A 26,614-nucleotide genomic window follows, 5' to 3' on the forward strand; every position below is an offset into this window, starting at 1 on the left:
TGTCAATCAATTCAATTGCTCGCATTAATACTTAGCCATCTATAAAATAATATTAATTTCTAATATTTTTATGTACCTTATTACCTAAGTTAAGTTAATCAAAACGTAAAACATTTCATTTGATTATAAACACGAGCTAATAAGCTGTGATTACATTTAATTAGATGATTTGTTTCATTGTGTTAAGAATTTTGATAATACTTTTCTACGAAAAATTCAGATAATATACATCCAAAAAATCAAGAACTTACACTTACATTTCTTTTTTTTCTAATACATTTCGGTCTACATAATAATTTATGATTAAAAAATTTTACAAACCAGCACAAACTGGTCACAAAAATACATTAATGATTAACTTTATTAGTAAATAATGATAATAAACACTATTTGGTAAAAAATTAACACGATTTGTTACAAGACACTATAAAAAAGTATTTATTCCACAGTTATTCAAGATTTTACTGTTAAGTCATTTACAATAATTTAATAGCACAATAATAAAATAAGCATTTTCTTTAACAATCACACTGCTGCCATGCTAATTTTTTAAGAACTATCAGTAAGATTTATCACAATAATAAAAACGCCTTCATTGTTACTTAAGATTTGCGAACATCACTAGAAGCTCTTTTCATTTACTGATTGGTGTAGCTTTATCAGATCCCACATATTAATACCAAAAGAAATCATGATGTCTCTCATGCAACTATAACAATATGTAATATAACAAAATGTATTACTTTATTTTTTATACATGGATGTGATTCCACTGTTTCCGGGTGCGACGTAGTCACCAATCATTAGATTTGGATTAATCGAATACTGAGTCGAACTTCCGAAAACAAGTGATTGCTGAAACATATAACAAATCAATAAACATTGAAGAAGAGAATAGCATCATCAGAAATAATATATAACAATAAACAATAAAGTCAAAATAATTTTACATTCACACAAAGAAATAAAGAATATATCTTTATGGTAAGTTATAAGCATAATCGTGCGTAATAAAACCAACTAATTTAACTTTATCTTACAGCAGTTCTAAGATTACCTTAATAAAGATCTTATAAATTATTATTTATTAATGTTTATATTACCCAACCTGGGCTGCTGATGTTACAAATTGAAAAACTTGCTATTATAAAAACAGTATTTCGTTCAAACATGTATCACCAATCAATAACAAAAAGATAATGCATAGAAATCATCAAAAAATATTTATATTATACCTATGATAGGTATGCACTTATAACCATCGACAGGATTGGCACTATTTATATCTACATTTTAAACCTACTAATAGTTGTTGAAGTCATGAGTATATTCGGCAGTGCCGCACTTCTAACTGGAGTACAATAGCAGCGAAAGCTGTGACACGAAAGTAATTTAAATAATACTAAAAAAAAAAAAGAAAAAAAAACATGTAATATCTTCCTTATCTATTTATTTAAACTAACAAACGCTTTTTTCTAGAGGGAAACGGTAACAAATACGTAGTTCAAAATACCAACTTGTTCGGGTTATAAAGAACTAGGTAATATTTTTTATTTAAGTATCATTAGTCGATTGGTCCAGATAAACAAATGTACTCTCTCACTCTCTCTCTCTTTCTCTCACACGCACATATTTAATTGTACAGGGCTGATTTTTATTGATTTGTTGGAAAATATTCGGAATAAAATGATTTCTGAATGAGTTCTTACGATAGATACACATTACAAAAAATTTATTTCCATCTGATAAACTGAATGTATCAATGAAAATAATAAAATTTATTTAAAACGACATCAACTTAAGCAAGTTTAACAAAACACTAATCCACGTATCTCTTGTATAACAGTGCTGAATCTACAAGATACGGTATTATCTCATCTTTAGGGAGACTCACGGATATATCTACCAGTCTAGGACTACGGTAATCGCTGATGGAATAGCCAACTCGCTATCAATAAAATTTTTGGTTGTGCGTAAATCAAATGAAAATGAGAAAAAACTGACATTGTCTGAGAACTTTCTCTTCGATATAAATACTAACCTACCTCACTGATTCCATCTTTTTTGAGATACCCTGTACCATGAAATCATGTGGCAAGTTAGTGTATAAAAAAACAGCATCTTGTAAAATTCATAAGCATTTTTTGTAACTACAGAATTTTAGTGTACATTTTAATTTATAATACTTTTTTTTTAATAAGGAGATTTAGAAATATTGCTAGTGATCATTTTAGATAAGACTTAGTCAAGTTTATAGAGAGGGAAATCATTACTTGAAGCTTCAATTCTGGTTGAGAAATTGTCTCTACGTTCTTTTTTTTTACTTGCTGAAAAAAAAAGTATTGTACTTTAGCATAGTTAAATTACTCATGAATTTTTCAATATTGCTTACTAGCCGAATCTTCAAGAAATACTGTTGCGGACAGAACCACTGTCCTTATGTAAGAGGTAGGAGTGCTACAAAAGTGGGTAACCGACTGGGGCTATGTGGGTGACCATATAAGGTCGGTAATTATAACACGGTGTCAGAGTGCCGATTTGGCGTGGAGCTGTGTCTCCGCTTGCCTTCACACTCAAATTGATGACCATGAGATCCCGCTCCTTAGTAAATTGCAAATGTGGATCAAACTTTCCGGGGAGTTAGACTATGTAGTTCACCTTTGACCTTCAGGTGAAAGGCATTCTGACCCGGAGGATACGTGGATGAAGGATGTCAAGGACGAAACGGTTTCAGTTGGTCACCGACCGATTGCAAAAACATTGTCAGCGCAGTCCTTGGCGTTATCCGTAAACTATGTCGCAAAAATGTATGTGTACCTTTACGTAAACCGGACGTCAACATTCTGTGGGCACAGGTCGTCTAACTCTAATGCGTAGGCAAGAGTAGCGGGGTAGGGGAAGGGCAGCGAAGGGAGACTGTCAAACGCGTGCAGGGATTAGTAGCCTTTGGAAAACGATCGTCGTAGGTAAGTCCTGGCGTTCGGCCATTTTATAAAGATAAATAAATAAATCTTAATTTGATACAAATACACTTCTTGTTTTTTATGTATTCCCTCGCCAATGTGGTAAACGAATTCCGTTGTCAACAAATACCGAATCTAATTATCTAACATCGTTCTTACGGGCGAAAGCGATTATTCAGCTTTTGTTGTATAAATTTCGAGGCTAGAGATTTGTTTAGATGAAAAAAAAAGTTTGAAACAATAGCTTAACTCCTAAGGAAGACTCTTATATAAAAAATATGCACCTTATTAGGAATTTAGAAAAAATACCAGTGCAAACAAAAACAAAGGTCTTATGATAAGTGTATGGGAGAGAACCGAGCATCGTCTGCTGCCAGATGGTCTTTTCACACGCAGCGAGACGTCTTTACAAAGTCACTTCTTTATTTTTTTCAAAATTTTCCACTAAACAAGACATAAAAGAATATTTTTACATTAAAAAAAAAGTACTTCATAAACAAGATGGACAAAAAAATGTAATTTTTTTTTTTAAGGATAAATATTTTTTTTTTCGCTTTACCGCTTTGCCTTTAGTAACTAATCAGATGACGTTAATCAAGTATTTTCGTCAATTTTAACTTTTTTTATTTTTAAGGTACCCAAGCAATGTTTTACAACTAACGAAAGAATTTACATTATAAACAACGCGTAAGATAGATATTCAAATAATTTTCAAAAAAGTAAACTTCGCACTCACGACATTAATAACAAGATAATTAGCGAAAACCAAAAGATATCTTCATTTGTCCGAATTTTCTCGTTCGAGAGGACTTGAAACACCATTTTAGGAGTAATAACTATGTAATCCATAAACAACATGTACAGTAAGTGTATAAGGTTTTTTTAAGGGTACAGTTTACCACATTGCCGTAAATTAATTAGTTGGCATTAATCGAGTATTTTCATCAATTTTTCCGAAATTTATCATTTTGGACGTTTCGAAACAATATAACACAATTTAAAAAAGTATGTACATAAGAGATACTACGTAAAAATTGGTATTTTAATAAATTTTAAAAGGGTACACTTAATCCTAACGAAATAAATAATAAGTTAATTTGCGAAACTAAAGGGATTTATTCATTTTTCCGAATTTTCTCGCTAAAAAGTATTCAAAATAATGTTTCAGGACGAAATAATGAATACACTGCATAAATAACATGTGCAAAAAAGACATAATTTTTTTAAAGGTATCCTTTGCCACCTTTTAATAATTAAGTTATTAGTTGGAATACTTTTCACAATAATTTGTTGATAGATAATGTGCGCATTTCTAAACTAATATTTACCAAAGATAATTAGAAAATTTTCAGAGGCATACACAATGCTGATTAACAATAATGAATTGGTTACTTAGCCAAAATAAAACAATACCTAATTTTTTTGTATTTTTTGGTACTAAAAACTCCAAACAAATATTTAAATAATAAAAAGAATACCTATTTTCTCAATTATATGTAAAAAGTATAGTTTGAAGTTTTTTAGACTGTTACAGAAAACTGTTTTACAGTAAAAAGTTTTTTAGTTAGCAGACATCAAGTATTTCCGTTAGTGTCTTTAATTTTTCTCTCTGTTCAGAACTGCAATAAATATATAACTAATAAATAAAATATTTCTATTTTCTATTTCTTACATTTACGTTCAAAAAATGATTTTGAAGTTTTCTAAAGGACGTACAATGATGTTGTGGAGGAAGTAGTTTGTTAGTTAGCACATGTCAAGTAGTTTCGTAAGTTTTTAAATATTTTTCACATTGAAGAACTACAAACAGTATTTTACTAACAAATAGTATGGCGTACTTTATTACACACAATGGTATATTTCCAAAAATATGTGGAGCGGATGATTATTAAATACAATGAAAAGTACAAATGTCAGTTTTGCAATTGTGACATCCCATGTTATATACTTTACATTCATCACTTCGAAACACAGAGCTGTGTTTTAAAATAATAAAAACTAGAAGCTCGACGATCTTCAAACATCGAGCTGTACACCTGTTTCTGCTATCACGTGACGTATAACTTACTTTTTTTTAAAATAAGCTACCATCGCAAAACTGGAACTACGCGTGCAACCTCCGAACAATTTTATAAAGCGCTTATCTTACAATATCAGCTCGTACTAGTACATCCAAGAATGTAAATATTTAAAATAATCAACAATTTCAATATTCTTTACTGCGTATGTCTACAAGAAATAGTATACATAATTTCAACAGCAACTTGTACTTAATATAAAATCCAAGAGATCAGCAGCTTTAACTGAATATTTTTCATTTCACAAATATTTTAATTACTAAATTATATGAAACTACTACACACATAAAATTCGGTGAAACCTAACACCACAATGCCGAGTCAACGATTTTAAAGAAAAGTATACTGTAAGTAAGAGCAAATAAGGCCTTTGGGCCAACGGCTGGTTCCTACCAAAAAAAATTAAATTCATATGTTTTGTCGAACAAATCAACGAGTTGCGCCCTTCACTTATAGAAGTTCAAACGTAACACAATAAATACTTTGTTAGATAGTTTCAGATTTTTTTTTCTTAAAAGACTTTTAACAATATGTTTGTATGACATCAACTTTATTTGTATGACATTAACTTTATTTGTTTGAAGCAATAAATTTTAGGAAATTAATTATTACTGTTTACGAATTAGTTATTTCATTAAAAAATGTTTGCCAAAATAAAATCATAATGTAATAACAGATAATGATTCTCAATTCATAGTTAAATCGTACATAAATATTTTGCTAGCTTTCATACATGTTTAAAATGTCACTATTAGAATTTTAAAGCATTCTCTCCATTCTTGCAATAAATATACTGTTTGTTAGTAAGACATTACTTTTAAGTTAACATTTATCTACTTCTTTTTTTGAACTATGAAATTCTTTCTAGCTCAAAATATAATATGTCTTTAATATGTATAAAAACTTCTTTAACAATCATACGAAAGATGCACCATTTATTTCATAGTCATTTAGTTTATTTCAGCTTACTAGCGTACCCCGATGCGGCTTTGCCCGCATTGTATAAAATGTTTGAAATATTTTTACTGAAATATATCTTTCTACAACACTTTCTATACATCCTTAATTTTTACAGAATGCACATTACAGCACATTGTATCGCAGCTTCGCTTGCTTCTTATCCATGAATGTTTCAAATATTTAATTCAATCGTGTTGATTTACATATTAAATTTAAGTATTTTTTACACATTGTAGAAAATTTTAGAATACACTACATTTTTTGTTTTTTCTTTACCATGTGACATGAGTATAAATTGGTTTTCAGATGTACCTGATTTTTAAAGTATAACATACACCTGTCTATTTCAGAAAAAATTAGAGCGTTAATCCATAAAATTTAATGAGATGTGTTATCACTCGCCATTTACAATGTATTGATGTGCGTGTCACACTTTCCTGATATCTACTACGAACTTCTACTTATTAAAGTAACTCTATGAAATTAATTGCGGAAGCGGCTTTTCTATGAAATTCTATTTAACATTTCTATTAAAGTAATCCTTAATTTTAGTAGCCTACGACACATTAGAAGTTGTCATTGAACGTCTGTCAAAATTTGGGATCGATTGGTTCAGTAGGTTTTAAGATTTTGGCGAACATTGAGGTTTGTAAATGTTAAACTTTTTTTGTAACTAAGGTGCACTATACTTTTAAAAATGTCCAAGGTTAGAATGATGCTTCCTCTATCTCAAGGCTTTTTGTATGACATTTGGACATTGTCTACGCTTTCAGTAAAGAAAACACTTTTCACCACATAAGCGCTATTTAACCAGAATTTCTCTACAAACCCTTGGGTCGCAAAATAGCCCCGGTGATAATGGCAATTTAGTGACAAAGACTACTATTGTCTCATATGGAAGCTATTGCTGATAGGGCTATTTTGTAGTTTGAGGGACCGCTAGGGTAGCCTCAGTTAATGTACTCATTTGGCATATAGTTCTTTTTTGATTAGCGGCGCAGTATACGTATAAATATCTCGAAGTATGCCTAAGATCAGAGGTAATATTTTTTTTACGATAGGCTTTAAATACTTTACCAACTTTGGGCACCAATTGAGTCCATAGACGTAATGTAGTACTTTATAATTGTAGCAATAAAATGTCATTCGCAACTCGGGCTTAAATGTTCAACAGTGCCTTATGGTGAGAAATATACTATTTAAAAAATTCATAACTAAATAATAATGATAACATTTATTTAACAATGAACCATAGTCAAGATTTTAATTCGATGAAAGACCCTCGTTAATTTTTTTCTACCATAGAACAAATTATATTTAAAATTCGAATTTAATGTTACTACAATTTTTTAATAGATCCTCTTCATGAGCAGCGATATGAACATTTATGCAAAGCCTTCTTTCGTGGTTTGCTTAAGCTGTTACTGGATAGTGCCTACAAAGTTGTTCGGGATCCAATTTGTAATTTTTTTAAGACATCGATACTACAATCGACTAATACTATAGTTATCGATTATTGTACATCGATTATTTGTTACGAGCACATAGCAGCCTTCACTAGTATTAGATGCACTAATTTTCACATGTAAGTGCATCCTTAATGGCATGGTGGGACACGCTGCAATCAGTTGTCGAACGTTCACTTCAAGTAAGCTTTTGACTGAGGATAAAATCTTGACAAATACAGACTTCGTGTAGTAGTTTACGCTGTTAAGACTAGCTTTTAACTCATGGTATTGTGCTTTTGTTATATTTTACTGAATCGTTAATTCAAGTGGTTTGTTGAATAATCGCTGTTATTGTGATCAAGAGCATGAAAGAAGAATCCAGAAAAAAAATTTTACAAGGATGCTTCAATTAACTAAGTCACTAACGTATTTAGGAAGTTTTTAATAACACACTGAGTATTTTGCTTATAGTATTAGAGGACTCAATAGCTTAAATGATAACATAAATATTTTAATAATTGTATATACATTATTATATTTTGAAGTGTCTATATTTTTTGTAAATATAATGGATCAGTAGATTACTTTGACAGTAACCCGTCAACTTCTCAGTTTAAGATAATAATTATACAGTAGCAATCACATAATACAAGACTAATAAACATTTGGCTTGAAAGTATACGTTATTAAAATTAGTCATATTTAGCAGTTAATATCCCGTCTCAAACAATTTTTCATTGAAAAACCGTGCGTTTCATATGATCTTGATCAGGCGTATTCACTTAAATGATGATTCTTAAATATGCAAATAAGTATTGTTATCATGTTACTGTTATAGACAGAATGAGGTGAAGTAAAGAAAAACTAGAAAACGAGATAATAAGTTATGGTTATTGTTACTATATACCGGTATCTTTTAATACAAACAACCATATCTCTACGCATTGTCCATACGGCGATACACGTACTATTTTGTTCAGGCGATCGTGATCGTATACTAGGGCATTGCTGCTGATGCTGCTCGTGAGCCTCTCTTTCTCGCTTGCCTTTCTCTTCTACTAATTCGTTATAGATGACGAATAACAAAACACAGAGAGGCAGTGGCTTGCATGTGTATATACAATCACTTGTTTGTGAGCGTATTACTATATACATCGATATACATGCAAGCATAAGCAGAGTGGAATGAAACATAAGGTGTGCTAATGAGCAGGTTTCTGATCCCAAATGACACTATGTTTTCTAATTTGCCAGTCATAACATAGGAAGAAGGTATTAAAATTCAAATAAATCTTAGTCAGAAAATTCAAAAAATAAATATTTTCATCAGTAGTGTACTGGAATAAATTGAAAAAGAATGAAAAAAAAAAAAAACATCAATCTCTAAATTATGAATGAAAAAATCATTAATGCAATTTAACATTTTTAATAATCTAGCAGCAATAATTTTTAAATAAGACTTTATAAGACTCCTATTTATTTTATAATGTATGTTTTTGTTTTTCTAAAAAACCACAAAGAGCATTCCAAGATACTTTATGCTGTTTTAAAGGTAAACATATGTATATAAATTTGTATATATATATATATACATACATATATTATAGCTCTAAACATCCCGCTCCTGATAAGGACGCTACTCTGGGCACTAAGCGCTTGGAAGAAGGAAGGGAAGAGGAATGGAAGGCCAATAACCCACTCTCTTCACGAAGAGCATTGCGAGGTGAAAAAGCACTTGTAAAAATTCAGAGAGGTACGTGCTCACAATGGTTGGGAATCAAACCACGGTCTTTCGCGTGCAAACCCACGACCTATCAGACTAAGCCACCACGAGCTCTACTTATGTATATAAATATAATATACACAATCTTGTATACCTATATTAATCAACCCTTCAAATTTTAACGTGTGCTTTATTACCACACAATTCTCTTCGTGAAGGGGATGGGCAACCTTTTCGCAGCAAAACTGACTATTTTTCCTGTACCCCCTCCCTTACGGATGGCCTCTCATCCCTTTTCTTGTCCTTTTCTAAAATGTCAAATGGCCTGATATGAGTAGTGGAATTTGTGTACCCAAGTGTATGACACTATAAATCATGAAAACAAATCTGTTTTAATAACAGTATGGAGTCTTTTGAGATGTGCGCAGAATAGGACGAAAGTTAAATTCCGTATTGACGCACCTTATGTTTTGTTCCACGATCCATGAATAGGAAGTGCTGATATTTACATTGTCAATACTATAGCACAAAACGATCAAGCTAATTACAAAAACGTTTTGAATCGACAATCCTCATTACAAAGCCGCGAAAAATATACCTGATTATTTGACAAACACATATTAAAAAATTTATGTATTACAAATGTAACATTGAAGGATTAAAACTACCATGGGATTATAACAAAGAAAGTCTCTTTTTAAGTAAATGAGTGAGTGTTTGCGAGTGCAGGCGCTCGTATTGAAATAATGACATAATATGCATCTGTTAAAAATGTAGAGAAAATCGAACTATTTTTTAAATAATTGCTTAGTATATTCAGATAATTATACAGCTTGTTTCTGTCCATTGCCTAGTAATAAATGGTACCTTATAAAACACGAGATAAACATCACGAAACAGTTTAGCCCTCAGTCAACGCACTTGCGCATTTTTACCTGAATGAAAACTACCGAAAAGTACCGAAGACATACCCAGCACGTACCTTTACAGGTGAGTTTTTCAATGGAATTCGTGTATAACTCTATTTTGCTTTATCAACTGGTGTAGAAAATGTCTGCTGATTTGTAATATAGCTGTACGTGTAATAAAAGCTTACATTCATACATAAGCCAATTTAATTCCACGGCTGGAAGCATTGCATCTGTTGAAAAAATTCAGCAATAAAATGACTAAACTTGATTTTATGCACGGTCCTGCGACTGTAAAGCTGTAACCTTCATTCACGCAGTGGATGTGCAGTAATCGCTTGACGGTTTCAGGTGCGAAAAACCGTATACGGGCTATAGCTGAAGCCAAAAGTAAGGAAAGCCTCAGATCGTCCGTTTATCGGTGTATTATTCAGCGAATACTCGGACGATGTGACTTTCTTAACTTTTTTTGCCTACGTACGAAATTTACTAACTAACAAGTGAACTGTTATGTTAAGTATAACAAATGTGAAGCTAACCAATGATTTACAGCTATTGATTAATGATATTTTATCGCTTTTTTCTGGATAACGTGTGGGTGCAAGATAACTGCTTGTTGAAAAGACTCTCTCCTTTGTTGATCCATGCGATTGGTATGATGATTAATTAAAAGTATGTGCCTTCATAATTACTTTTCTCATAAAAGTATACGTCCATATAATGCTGCTACCCCTGCATAATGCAAAAAATTTATCTGAAGTATACGTTTTATCTGAGTTAGCAATTGATTTAAACCAAAATAAAAGTAACACCTTTTTAAAGCAAGTTCTAAGTTTGAATTAGGTATCAGATATAGCGCTGAAAAAATAAGCGCCTTCAATTTATTATAATCCATTTAAAAAACTTTTTTTTCTGAAACTAGAGAGCAGTATTATTTTAACTATCGGTTTAAGTATGTTAATTTTTTTCATAGGTGAAGCAAAACTACATGGCGAAAAACAGACTTGGTGATTTTTTTTGTTTTTGTTACGCAACGGCATGAGCTAGTTTAAATTGTTGAAGTATTTTTTTTTTGCTGTTGTACCTGCTACTGTAGCTTTTTTCTTTCACCGCAAAGATATCATAAAATCTATTTCACATACATTTTTCAATTTTTTTCACAATTAATCAGAGATAAATACGTAGTAACTTTCTACAATGTTTCGAGTAACGATTACTTTGAAAAAAATTTAGGTGTTTGAAACATACTTTAGTTAGTGCATCATGTCTCTAACCCTTTTGATAAGGACACTAGCACTTTGAATTTGTTCAACTATATCGTTTGAAATTTCAGTACCTGCAAAATTGCATAAGCTTTGCTACATAAAGTGGATTTCATTTATCAATGAACATTTAAATGAATAAATTAATAAGTGTATTTACAAGTAGAAATAATTTCACTTTTTGCACATACAAAGAAAAAATATGCGGATGATTTTGAACAAGCGTGTTGTATCTTAGCTATTGGGGTATTATCATGAATAATTAACATTTATTGTCGTATTCAAAATTGATGTATTACTTTAATTTATATTTTGTTTTTTATCAGTTTTGTAAATTTTAGAGTAAGAACACATATTACGAACGATAACTTAGCTACCATATAGCTTTGGCTCAACTAGGTTGTATCACAAGTAATGCACTCAGAACACTAGGCGATCTATTACCCAAGTTGCCTAATTTTTCAAACAAACGTTACTAAAAAAAAAAAAAAAAAAAAAAAAAAAAAAAAAAAAAAAAAAAAGGCAGCAAGAACTTACTCCCAACCGTGTCAAGTATATTTTTTAAACATCATTTTTAAGTTATCAAGACCATATTTTGTGAACATCCGCTTCCGTAAAATGCTAAGATCTTGTTGTTTTATTACCACAGCCAAATAATAACTGAAAACTAAAATTTATACGGGAAGAAGTATGGTTACACATTTCATTTTACAGTACTACGTTGCTTTTAAATATTTCTTTTTGCTTCTAAATCTCAGCATAACGTTAGAAGATTTGTAAGAAACAAAGCCCATAGGGTAATTATAGTAAAATATGACATGTAAGATTACTCTGACCAATTTTATCTATTTTATGCTTGAAATTATACTCTTAACTCATATTATCGTCACTATATGTATGTATGAAAAAACAGTGATTTAACTTTAATATCTTTACGTAATTGCTGAGCTGCTGGAAAGACTTACCAATACGCAACGATATTTTACCTTAAGTTTTTTCATAGTTTCCATTCACTACAGACTGTTCTCCTCTGACAAGCCATTGCCATATTTTTTTTTGTTTTCTGCCTATTTACAATAAAAAATTATTATAAATATACGAATTTATTTAATTTTAAGGTACTTGTTCAGATGGTAAGAATATTTTCTATTTGTATACAAAAAATGGTGACAATTATTATTTTATTAGAAACATTATTTTGCGAATTAAGACTTAATCGTTAACATATTAAAAACATGAAAGGTTGTTTTTAAAAATATATTTGAATGAAATAATGTTGAGTGTCAAGATAGCATGAATTAGGAGTCAAAATTGAAAAACCAGCCGAGTGCTTAAATTCGTCATAAGTATTTAGAAAACTTCAATCTTTAAAACTTCTTTGACATGGACACCATCTTGTCATAAACACGAAAAAATCTCATTTTATTACCAATAGTTATTATATTCAATAGTTAGTTCTTAAGGTATACATTAAGATTGTAAAAACTTTAAACTAATAGTTATTGGGTTATTGGGTTATGTTATGTCGAATTATTCAATCTTAATGGAAGACAATGAAAGGGCGAGAATTTAAATTTAAAGAAAATACTTCAAAAGTAGGTAAATAAGGTTCCTACAAGAAAGAATAGATGCTTGGCCATTTCTACAGTAATAATACTTTTGAGACAACGTAGCGACCGATTTTCCTTACGTTATCTTATGACAATATTGGTTACAACTGAGTACTGCAGTTTTTTTTTGTCGTATTGATATAATCATACAGAGAAAAAAGGTAAAATGTCTTTACACTTAGAAACACAACAGTTTAATGAGAGTTTTATCAATGTGAAACTTCCAATAATACAGTAAAACCTCGTTAACTCGAACTTCTTTAACTCGAAATTCTCGCTGAATTAAAATAAATTTTTGTCCAATGAAAAATTTTCGTTAACTCGAAAAAATCCTGTGTAACATGATATTCTCTTTAACTCGAACTCGTTTTGACCGAAAAAATCTCTTTTTTCACAATTTTCCGTCTAAAAGCCTCTATAATTCAAAGCAACAAGTTGCCATCTCCTGTAACTTGAAATGTGATAATATAAATAATGTAATAGTATAAATATCAGTATAGTTACGTACAAGAAACCGTTAGTACTATTAACTCGATTGTCGTGATGCAAGTCCTCAAAGAAAATTGAAGAGCTTGAGTATTCCTCAAACAATGGAAGCTAGTGAAGCTGTTGAGTGTAAAGTCAAGAGATAAAACTAGGTACCAAAGGAGTTTGATATTCCTAACAGCACATTGTTAACTATTATCATAAATAAAGATGATGTTTTTTAAAAATTTGAAAACGGTGACTGTTCACACAAAAAAAGACAAACTTAAACTCCTAGCATAGAGGAAGATACAGTAAAATGGTTAATACAGTGCCTCAATCAAAATGCTAGAATAAAAGAGCCAATTTTGCAAGAAAAAATCAAGCAGTATGCCTTAAGCTTAGAACAGTAAGAAGTTAAAGCTAGTACCGGCTGGTTGCACAGATTTCAGCAAAGGCACAGCATTGTTTTCTGTAAAGTCTGTGGGGAGAATGCTGACGTAAACAACGACACATTTGCTGATTGGAAACAGAGACTACAATCAATAACAAAAGATTATAAATGTGAAGACATTTTCAGCGCTGATAAATTAGGTTCGACACTTTAATATTATTTTCCTTAATAGAGAATAATTACAAACTGACACTTTTAAGCATGATGCAATTTGGATGTAAGTTTAGGTGTATTCCTTAAGTGTCAACCAGACAAAGCTCTAACATTAAAAAATGAGCCATATTTTGGAGGTAAATATAGCAAGGAAAGAGTAAAAGTGATGTAAGCCGCAAATGCAAGTGGTACTGAAAACTTCAAGCCGTTGTTGATCAGAGAGTCAGCAAAGCCACGATGATTTCGTAAAGTTAAATTTTTGTCTGTAGATTGTAGAGCGAATTCGAAAGCATGGATTATCAGATCAGATTCTGACATCATTGATAGTGTTTAAAATGAAAATGACGAAAGCTCGGATGACGCTCGGCAGACAACTGTGAGAAAAATGGCACTAACAATAATACTTAACGAGCATATTGTACCTTAACAACATATTTAGAAAGGACGGAAGAAATAAACGATAATTTTTTTCATCTTGAATCAGTAGTTATGTGCTTAATATGCAGCTTATAAAATCTAAATGTCAAAAAAAGAACTGACTAATTTTTAAGTAATGTTAAAATCGGAATAAATACAAAACTTTTAACCTCTTGAACTTGAAGTGCATTTTATTCGGCATCTTTATCTTAAATAACTCATTAACTCAAATTACTCACTTACTCGAAATATTAAAATATTACCCTCTTATTTATTTAATAGTAAAAAAAGTTATAGGCCTTTTATAATTTTTTTTCACTTCATGGTATATCTTATATTAATAAATGTACGTTTTACTGCATAGAGCTTTATCTCTAACTTTGGCCATTTACTGTACCCTCAGTATGAAAACCAGGATTCGGAAAATAGGTGTCATCCAACTAGAGCTACCTAATAGCCCCTTAAAGAATATTATACATCTTATTATACATCTTAAAGAATATTATACATCTTACTTAAATAACAATCATATCAATAAAAGTATTTCAAGCAAAAGTTTCGAAAAAGAAATTATGAAATAAAAGTTGCACAACAAGATGATTATTTGATACTTCATAATGCAATTAAAACAGATTTAGAAGTAAAAGAAAACCCGGAGTAAGTAAGACAAATGAAAGTGCATACAGAGATGTAAAATAATTACATAACTCGTGAAAAGAAGCAAATCTTCATGAAGTACACCATCTAGTGCATAAGTTACCTTAAACAACAAAACTACAGACTAAATTTTTGAATAAATTTTGTGTTCATTGCAATCACATATTGCAACCAGGCTGGACAGAAGAATTTAGTACTGAAATCCAAAAATATTTTCCAGAATGTGTTTTGATTATAAAATATCACAAGTGTCAAGGCAAATCAAACAAAACAGAAAGAATTTTCCAAGTGCAAGATTTGTGTGAGCATTCTACGTGCCATTAATTATTGTTTCTCTGCAAATATATATTTGCGACTCCTCATGTAGCTATAACTGCGCTCATCCTTTTTCATCATTCATTACCGATGCTATCTACGAAAAAAAAAAATCAAAACTGGCTTCAGCCTAGCGTTATTGCAACTGCTTCTCAAAGTTTTAATAATATGAATCCACACGAATTTATTAATTTTTACAACTGCATTAAGAGTCACTTATCGTCCATTGATAATCAAACTGTGCTTTCTATCTGTTGCTCTTACTTCATCAAAACAGTCTGAAGAAAACTAAAAACTTGTTTTACAGACCACCACAAGCAGCAACTTCAATTGTCATTGGCTAAAACTTTAGTTATTCACATGATTCATGCAATTTCCATACCTATAATAAGAAATAAATTTTGTAGCATAATTAAGCTCTATTGTTTACTAGACAAATGTGTTTATCACGAAAAAATTATAGAAATAGAAAAAAAGTAATTGAGAGTTCTAATAAAGAAGAAGATGAGAAAGAAAATCAAGAATACGTCACAAGTGATAACGATAGGACAGATAAATTCAGTTGATTCTATTATGAACACCTTATACGAATCAAAAATAAAATCAAAAATAAGACAGTAACACGGAAAAAAACAAAAGAGTTCTATAATAAACAATTTATGACCTATCTAATTGATCATATTAAGCCTTATTTTCCATTGTGGTCAGCACAATGTATAAAACCATTTGGTATATTAAGAGTCGGCAATGTTGATGTGGGAAATCACTTTTTAATTTACAAATAGCCACTTCTAAAAGAATGAAGATTTATATTATTGCCACGGTTCATCACGTTTTTTAAACAATGTACCGATATGGACGTCTAACAGAAAATAATTTTGCACTAAAAACTACCCGACCCTAACAAGGAAAAGGAAGATAAAAAAAGGATATATGACAAAAACGAAAAGAAAAATAAGTAGACAATGAGATAGAAGTATGGAATCATAATAAAGTAAAAAAGTTACTACATACCCCCTATTACTACATGTCTAATCATATATATAGGTATAGCACTACAGGTTTCTCAGGAGGCCTTCTCGCAGCTTTTTCTCTCGCACGTGGCAGTATCATACAGTACAGAGTAAGATGGGGATTGCTTACGATATTCTAATACCTCTATCGTTCGTACGTACAAACGGATGAATTATATGTTCCAAATATTTCGTTTCACTATACTATATGGCTATACGTTTTTGGGGGAATTAGTAAGAACGGGAACGTACAAAAAGTGAATATTGTCATGTGTCATAGGCAATACCGCAAATGTTACGTAACACAAAAAAAAGGTATGCTAGAATAAATTAGAAACGTTTTTTTGAGTTTTGTGGTTGGATCTACCACTTGAAAGACTCTGAAAAATTTGAAAAAGTACAATTTGTCGCAAAAACATAAACCCATCAAGAATCAGTCTTTTAAAAATCGATAAAATGGATTACATGCTGAAATCAGGTGAAAATAATGGTTTTTAGGATTTTTAGGTTAGTTCCACCACTTACAAAAATATGAAAAAATATATTAAAGTTGTATTTTTCCAGCTCTAAAAGATGAAAATATCTACTTGCCTGCACTTTTATTGGATCATGGTCAAAATCGCGTTTCAAAAGTTAAATAATTTTTTTAGAGGTTATGTCGACCGTAGGTGACCTTGGAAAAAATTCTACGCAAAAGAATTAACATTTTCTATACACATAAATTTTTTTAAATTCTTTGAATTGTAAGAACTCAAGATAAGAAACAAATAGTCGTTTTTTTTGGTAATTTTTTATTTTGTGAAGGTTGGAAGAAAAATTTTTTCTAATGTAACGAATTTTTTTTAAGTTATTTTCTCTGCAAAATTTTCTTAGGATATAAGAATTCCGATTAAAATTAAAGGAGGCTCTTAAGTAGCCGAAAAACTTAAAATAAATCAGTTTTTCGAGTTTTAGGTTACGTTGCACCAATTAAAAAAATTTCCAAAAATACGTGAAAGTTGCGTTTTTTCTTGCTTTACAAGATAGATAAATGACGTCACTTGCACCTTTATTGGATCATAGTCAAAATTGCGATCTAAAGCTTAGAAAATTATTTTTAGGTTATGTTGTACTTGGATGACCTTGAAAAAAATTGCATATAAAAGAAATTATATTTACTATACCGCTGAATTTTTTATTTTTTCTATGTTGAGACGCCGAGAAAAGAAATGAAATGTAAAAAACACGGTTTTTATGGTCCCTAGCAAGGGAAAAAATTTTTTTGGTCTTAAACCCATTTGACCCTTTATTTATAGCCCTAAAAAACAGTTTGACACTGTTAAAACGAAAAAATTTAATTTAGGGCATTTTGCTGTGCTTAATGGGGGGTACCTTTTAAAGAATTAACTTAACATTATAATCTCCCTGTTCTTGAAGTAATTTGTTCTTTGTTTTTTAACCGTTTTCATGAAATGGGTCTATATACCACATAAAATTGCATATGCAGTATGTAGGTACACAATTAAATTGATTTTGGAGGATGTAAAAATTGAAAACAAAGAAAAAAAATCTCAGCATTATGTAGAGTACAAGCGAAAACTTTGAGATCATGACGACTGTGCACGCCAAAAATCTTTACTACTTTATGAATTGAGAGAAACTTTAATTTCTTAGTAGATGTCCTATCTACACATTTTAAAATATATTTATGAATTTAAATTTAAAGCAATATATTGCCAGCTATTCAACGTGCTTTTTAGCCTATGCTTTAGTTTATTTAATAAATAAAAAAAATTTGAAGCAGCTTATACCTAATAACCCAAAGTGCTTGCTTGACCAAACATTCATTTATTTACTTGTTATTTAAAATTTTAAGAGTCTAATCCCAAGTAACTTTGAGCGCACGCTAGGCCACGCTTTTATTTACTTACTAGGTATTCAATATTTTGAGAATCTAATACCAAAAAATGTAAAGCGTTTGCTTCTGTGCACTGTTTTTTACAAAGTATACCACATCTAAAAAATCCCATCTTAAGTAAGTCAAAACGCTCGCTTTTGTGCACTTTAATATGTTTATTAATTATTCAATATTTTAGGAGCCTCCTCCAAAGAAATATGATGCGCTTGCTTGTGTGCGCTTTCATTTATCTATTAATTATTTAAAATTTTGATAGTCTTATCCCAAATAAGTCTGAGCAGTCGCATGGACGCACTTTAATTTATTTATTAGGTGTTCAACATTTTAAGGCCTTAATTCCAAGAAATGTGAGTCATTTGCTTTCGTGCGCTTTTATTTTTCAATAAGTATTACACAGTTGGACAACCCAATCCCAATCTTAAGTTAGTCAAAAAGCTAGCTTCTGTGCACATTTTATTAGTAAATAAATAAATAAATTTTATTACAATGAATTAAATAATTATAATGATCTAATGTAAGAAAGCATTATAAAGTTGTTATTTATTATTAGAACTGTTCCCATTTTTGTATATTTTTTTCCATTTTTTTGTGTTGTTATTTATTAAACAAGTTTCCAAACTTCTGCAAAAATAATGTCTACGGTGAGTTAAATTTTTTATTGAAACTATTGTGTTTTTTGCGGAAGTGCTTAAAAAAGTCAAGTTTTGATACTTTAATTACAATACATAATATATAATACTTTTATATGAAAAAATTTAATTTTGTTTACCTAAACATAAGTTTAAACAGTGAGTTTCTTTCGTCAAAAGACCTTTTTTTCGATGAATTCGTCTTAATTCTTATCGTTTGGTAATGTTGCAGTACCTTGAATTCTTAGTACATCATACTTAATATGTAGGAATCATTTTTCAAATAAAAAAATCTCTTAGCCATAAGCCACCCTAACTTACAGCAAAAATAATGTCTCTCGAATCAACCAAGAAATTATTTAAACAAAATGGTACAGTTAAGTTAGTCGAAATGTCACTTTGAGTACATATCAGCTCTTTTGAACTTATCAAAATGGTTTTGCGTTAATACTAAGTTTTTGCAATTAATATAATACACTTTTTAGTACGACTTCAAAAAGCATCGCACATTTAGTAAAAAAATACTAGTTTGATTACTTTTTTCGTTCTTTGTTTCATAAACAGCAGAGACAGTTAGCTCTAGTTACACGTGTAGGTCAGGTATACCTTAAATTATTTTGACTAAATATGTTAACGCGGAATAAAGACACTCGTTTGTATTGATTCTTGATGTTCATGATTGTATTTTATAAGGTTTCTGTATCGAAATTCATTGATAAATTATTTTTTTGTTCCTCAAACTTCGTGTAAATATCACATCACTCTGCATCAATAGTTTCGACATTTCAAAATGAAAAATAATTTAAAATTATATTATTTCAATCTGGAAATTGTAACCTCTCCGATTTCTTTAACATTACTTGTTGATTAAGAACATGTAAATATTAAAAATAACGTCGTTTTGCAGAAAACATTTTTATCTCATTAAAACTGCAAATGTTCAAATTTTTGCAATCAGTCCGTAAATTTTTTACCTCTTTTTTCGTTCATTCTTCTTCTATTTTCAAACACAATAGTCCTTAATTTATCCTTTTGTAAGGGCACCAAATTTTATGTAACATTGAAATTCTGTAAAAAGATATCAGCAATTACATTTAAATTGATAAAATTCGTTGAAAGTTAGGTTGGTAATTTTTTTAATGGATTTATGAATCTAGTTTGTTTTATAAGTTTTAAATTAAGAGGCTACATTAAGAAAATTAAAAAAATTAAAGGCGGTTACTGATTGCTTAACTTAGAAAATTAGCTTGCCCACAATTTTGTTGCACCATCTTTGTTTAAAAAATGCAAAGGTATGGGGAAGTGAAGTTTGCCGGGCGGAAATGTGGTCAGAAATTGTTTAAAAAAATTTTTTCAAGCAAATTAAAAAAATTAATTTTTTCGAGAAACAAAAAATTAACAAATAATCAATTGGGATGTATACATCTGAACCCCAGTGTTATCGAGTAAAAAAATCTCAAAGATTTGAAAATATTTTTTTTCTGACTTTCAGAGCTCGACAAAAGTGCTGAATAAACATATTTTGTTACATGTTATAACACACAAACGTAAACTATCAACTTTTCTCTACAATCTCCAACAAAAAAATGTTCAAAAATTAAGTGGCAAGATTGTTTTTTGCAATAAACATTAAGGGCGTTTCAGCACACGCTCCCGTGTAAATGTATACCTATATATGTTTACCACGCGCTGAGCCACAAAACTTTAAACTTATGTATATATACACGTATGTGTTCATATGTGTATACACTTACATGGGAGCATGTGCTGATACGTCCTGAATGTTTATTGCAAAAAATCATCTTGCCACTCAATTTTTTGACATTTTTTTTTCTGGAGATTGTAGAGAACGATTAATAGTTAACGTTCATGTGTTATAACATGTAAAAATATGTTTATTCAGCACTTTCGTGGAGCTCTAAAAGTCGAAAAAAAAAGCATTTTTCAAAACATTGGGAATTTTTTACTCGAAAACGTGGAATTCAGATATGTACATCCCCATTAATTATTTATTAATTTTTTGTTTCTCGAAAGAATACATTTTTATAATTTGTTAAAAAAAATTTGTTAGAACAATTTCTAAACACATTTCCACCTGGCAAGCTTTACTTTTCCTGTTGCACATTTAAAACAAGATGGTGCAAAAATATTCCAAGCGAATCAATTTTCTCAGTCAGTTGCTGATTTTGCCCCGTCCAATGAATAGTACCAAGTAAGAAAAAAAAAAAAAATTAAAATCATTGAGAGATACATGGCGATAGAATTTCTGCTAACAACAACAAACAAGTAAGGTTAAGTGCAGAGACTGTCACAACTTATAGACAAAGGTTACAAAAGTTTACGTAAAAAACTAAATCTATAAACGTTGCTACAATTAATTACACGAGGCAGAACGATTTACATTTTTAAAAAGACACACACCACGCACGTTTGTGTGTTTTTTTAACACACTTTTATACAAAAATTCACTAAATACCTTATAAATCCACAGGAAGCTCAAAAATTCAGTTGCTTCACAAAAACATCCAGAGAAAAGAGATATGTATATATATATGTTTATATAAAGCTATTTGCTACGCTTCAACGTGTGTTGACATTTGACACCAGCGAAAGCATGCTTCTGCACGTGCATGGTGTATTTGTTTGTTTAGGCACGAATTACAATAGCTTGACGTATAGGGCTGACTTTGAAATGATTTTGGACATAGGGATCTTTAAAAATTTGGTTTTGTTTGTGACAATATTAATCGTGACTGTACTCATTTTAGAAATCAATGCGCATACAAAAAAAGCTTTAAATTTCTTAAGATAAGACTCAAAATATTAGATTCTTAATCAAAAACTAAAAGCGCAAACAAGCAAGCACATTAAATTTCTTGGGAGCAGGTTCCCAAAACATTAAATACTTAATTAACATATTAAAGTGCACAAAAGTAAGTGTTTTGAGTTAATTGAGATTAGGATCTCCAGATATGGTATACTTTATTAAAAAAAAGTGCACACAAGCAAACGCTTCACATTTCTTGGTATTAGACTCTCAAAATGTTGAATACCTAGTAAGTAAATAAAAGCGTGGCCTATCGTGCGCTCAAAGTTACTTGGGATCAGACTCTTGAAATTTAAAATGATAAGTAAATAAATGAATGTGTGGTCAAGCAAGCACTTTGGGTTATGAGGGATAAGCTGCTTCAAATTTTGTTTGTATATTAAATAAACTAAAGCACAGGCTATAAAGCACGTTTAATAGCTAGCAATATATTGCTTTAAATCTAGACTAATAAATATATTTAAAAATAAGTGGACCAACCAAATCAGGTCACTGCAGTTAGCTTTTTATGCATGCACGCTTTTCTGTAGTTAATGATCTATGAATGAATAAATTTTGTAATGTATTTAAATACAAAGTATAATTTAAAAAAAAAAGAAAAAAAAATTAACTCTTGAGAGTTTTAAACTCACAATGTTTGGGTCCAAAACGATCAACCTACTCAACTGAGCTAACATATTTTAGTGTCACTATCATCAGAAACTTACTTGTGTTTATAGAATGTACCGTAGCCTTTACTTGTGTATGCTTTTATTGTTTAAATTTTATTCTTAATTCAGCACAAGTTGTACTTACAAAGATATTTAAGTTTCTCTCAATTCATAAAGTAATATTTTTAAGCGTGCAGAGTCGTCATAATTTTATTGTGAAGTTTTATTGCAAATTTTAATGTGCCACAAACTATTAAAATTAACGATAACTTCAATGGAAATTTTTTTTGCTACTTATAAAAACTAACTGCAAAACAGCTCTAAAAGGGAGTTTGAACTTTTGACCACTAAAGGACGAGTGGTTATATTTTAAATCTAACTTTTTATTTACTGATCCACTCCAACAATTGATTTAATGGAGTTACTTTCATAGGTAAAAGTTCGTAACGGGCTTCAGTAACGTGTGACACGCACATCAGCATATGTTCACTGCTAAGTGATAACACATCTCATGAAATTTTATATCTCATAAAATTTTGATCTTTTTTGAGAGTATATGGTAAAAAAAGAAAACCCTTAATCTTACTATTATATAAAGCAAAAAGCCGCTTAAACCGTCGTACTTGATAACTGCAATAACTACTTAACTGATCTGGCTGAAATTTGGCATACTGATTCTTGATACTTTCTAGATGATTTTAGTATAGTTTTTATTTTTAAAAAATCAATAACAAAAGCAATAAAATAAGCTTTAAGTTTTTCAGAAATATGCTAGCTTTTCACTTTAGTTCGGTAGGATTCGCTAGCTGGCGTAGAAGTAAAATCGAAGCTACCTGCAATAGAAGTAAGAGAGTAAGTGAGAGATTAGCTATTTATTAAAGCTCTAATGATAGTAATTACTGATATTTTGCAGATTTTCAAATAGGTAGGATAATATGTATTTTTATTCTGTGGCAATAAAAAATGGAGAGGTTAAGCTCCAAGTATTTTGTTCTGAAGTGTCAAGAATTGATGTAAAATTTTAAACTGAAAACGTTTTACAGTACATGTCAACACACTCCATTCCGTGAGTCTCAGGCGAAGCTGAGACGGATGGCCGCTAGTACTCTACATTATGCTGAGATTTTCTTTCCTTTGTTATTAATTTTTACATTCACCAAAATCAACTTGAGTGTATACCTACAAACTGCATATACAAATATACAATTTTATGTAACATGTGGAATCATTTTATAAAAACATTTAAAAACAAAGAGCAATTTTCTCCAAGAACAGAGACATTATTTGCTTTACTCAAAAGTACTCGTGACACTCAGAATTCGATCTTAAGTTGTGACAATCACAATAAGTAATACAAACTAATATTTGAGCACGCAAAGCCACTAGGAATTAACCTCTTAAGCCTCCACTTCTTACTAAATGAAAAATCAGTGTGGGCATGCAATTGCGTTGGAGTTCTAGGGATTAAAATGTTGAGTTTTTTTTTAAATTTAAATTAATAATATACCTAGGTATAAGATTGTATTAGGTCATTTGGGTTTAGCAACTTGAGGTTTTTCTCACTTAAAAAAGAAACAAAAGTGCAAAAAAGTAAACGCATAAGGCCGTTAGAGATTATCTGCTTGAGAATTTGTTTATTTAGAAAACAAATAGAACTACTGATAAGTAAGCGCATTAGGTCAGTGGAAAGCAGCTGCTTGAAATTCTGTTTATTGAGTAAATAAACAAAAAAACAGATAAGCAGTTGCAATGGGTAGCAATCGGGATTATTTGCTTGAGATTTCGTTTCTTTAGGAAACAAATAAAAGTGCAGATAAGTAAGCGCATTGAGTTATTGTGGATTAATTGCTTGGGATTTTGTTTATTTCAAAAATAAAGAAAATACCGCAGACAAGAAAACGTATTGAATCAGAATATACCTGTGAATTTATTAGGTTATTCGAGATAAATTACTTGGGATATGTACTAGAGCATATATTACAGGTAATAGCATCAACAAACCTCTAGCGCACTGGCTTACTGAGGATTAGGTATTTGGATTTGATGTTTTGGATTTGAATGAGAGGCCAGCTGCGAAAAAGCGTGCGCGAGTTCTCAGCACGACCTCGGCCCACTGCTTTAGTGTCCTCGAGTAGGGAAATTTGTAGTAACCTCCGAAAATGTGATAAGTTACCGATAACATGTATCGATAATTACCAGCATTAAACTGTCGGTAGCGTGAAATATCGGACTAAAATTTATCGATATTACAAAGATCAATGAAAAAGATTCGATAATTTATGAATCCAACAACGAATAGAATTTTTTTATAGTTTTAATATTTTTTGTAACACATAAGTTTCTGAGAATAACTTTTAAACAAATAAATATTAACGTCAATACTAATTAACAGTGTTATTTTTAATTAATAATTTGTTGACTACATTTTTTTTATTAAGAATTTTTGGAGGCATACCAGTCACTTGTAGATAAGAAGTGCAAAAATAAAAGCTTTTGAAAATTTTCAGGCGTCAGCTTATTCCTTATGTCTGCTTGAATTTCACCAGCAATGGAAAACATTCTGTTGGAAGGAACTGAGGTTCCTACCACCGTTAGATACTTGAAACCCAAATCTGCTAATTCTTTGCAAGAATGATGTTTCCAAAGCTGCAGAACATCGGTGTCTTATGGTAAAACAAATTATTGTAAGAACTATGGATACATATTATACAAACTTCACTAATTAAAACTACAATAAACCTTGCAATATACTAAGTTATAAAGACACTCACCAAATATTGATTTGTTACATACGAAATTTGCATGTTATCAACACGTTATATAAGGCAACCAGCCAATCCACAAATAGCCTTTTAACTTTTGCGTATGATGCTTGTGTTTGTGTGGGCCCCTAGCCCGATCAGAAATAGATTAGTGGCTGCCATGAGCTAGCATACGTACCGTATACCAACTACCAAACACGTTTTTCCTCAGATCGTATGGGGCGTGTAATCAGGGGCGTACATGGACAGAATATTGTATGCATAAGATGTGGTAACCATATAGACACCGTATGGGATAAGTATACGGGCAACCAAGTAGATTGACTGTACATTCGTACAAGTATTATGTTGTGCGATTTTTTGTAATTTAAGATATCAACGTTACTTTTAATATACTTGATGCGAATGAATAAGTTAATAATCGCATGGATGCGTAGATGTAAATATGCATAGTCGGTGAATTTATGCAAAACTTTGATTAAAAAAAATTAATAGGTTACAGTAGTTGAAAACCTTTAAAAACAAAAATTGTAATGTGGATGATAGAGTAATAAGACTGCTTATTTATTTTTATTATATAGAACAATGATGGACATTTACAAAAAAACTAACTAATGATAACAGTAAAAATAATAAGTAAATAAAGCAGGCAAAGTTATTAATAATTGTTCAAGTTGGGACGGAGCTTAATTACAAAAATTACAGTGTACTTTTAAAAGTGTTAAGCTAAACAGAAAATGTTGATCTTTAATACTAGTTCCATTGTCAATACTTACGTAATACTTTATACTACTTGTATACAACGAATGTTAAAACTGTTGAAAAAAATATTTATTTTCATTACTGCATTTTATTTTAAATCTAATAAATTTCGTTCATAATTATAAAATTGTATGATCAAGTTTTCCCTATGCTCTTTTGTTCTTATAATAAATTAAAACGTTATAATTTAGGTGCAAAATAGAAATAAAAATTTAATTCAATAGTAAAATTTGTCTGTCACCGTACCCTGCCCTCTTCAGGACACGGTATAGTTGCTACACTGTATTGCTGCCATAGCCTGTCCATGTATGCCTCTAATCACATATCTTTAAGTGCCCATGTCCTGTGCCATAAGTGATCCAGATAGCGAGTTTATGGCACCGTACACGGTCCGCATGGGTGCTTTAACGTAATTTCCAAGTGGGAGTATTTGTGTTTTCCCCGTATTTCAATATCGCTTCTTTTTATATCGATATGGCAATATATTAACGTCTAAAATATCAATAAAAATGTCGATTATCACAGGTTAAAATGTTGGTTTGACTAATATCGATAAATATCAGGCATCACTAGGAAGTTGGAAAAGTCTTAATTTGGTTCGATACTACTCGTCTGTCTCCTGCAGGGATTTCGTCGTGAGTCCTCGATATAAGTAAAAGCA

At 30.6% G+C, this 26,614-nt stretch overlaps 1 protein-coding gene across 1 annotated transcript in view; it reads right to left on the bottom strand.

The window, feature by feature from the left end:
- Window positions 1–409: 409 nt before the first annotated feature.
- Window positions 410–26,614, bottom strand: part of Art4 (arginine methyltransferase 4) — a 335,354-nt gene continuing 309,149 nt past the window's right edge. The window contains exon 6 of the mRNA XM_023392423.2: window positions 410–855. Coding sequence (XP_023248191.2) covers window positions 745–855 — 111 coding nt within the window. The 3' untranslated portion in view covers window positions 410–744. The remainder of the gene's footprint in view (window positions 856–26,614) is intronic.

The sequence above is a fragment of the Copidosoma floridanum genome, unplaced genomic scaffold, assembly GCF_036245765.1.
Source record: "Copidosoma floridanum isolate Cflo_tuat_1 unplaced genomic scaffold, Cflo_Japanese_pri ptg000022l, whole genome shotgun sequence".
NCBI lineage: Eukaryota > Metazoa > Arthropoda > Insecta > Hymenoptera > Encyrtidae > Copidosoma > Copidosoma floridanum.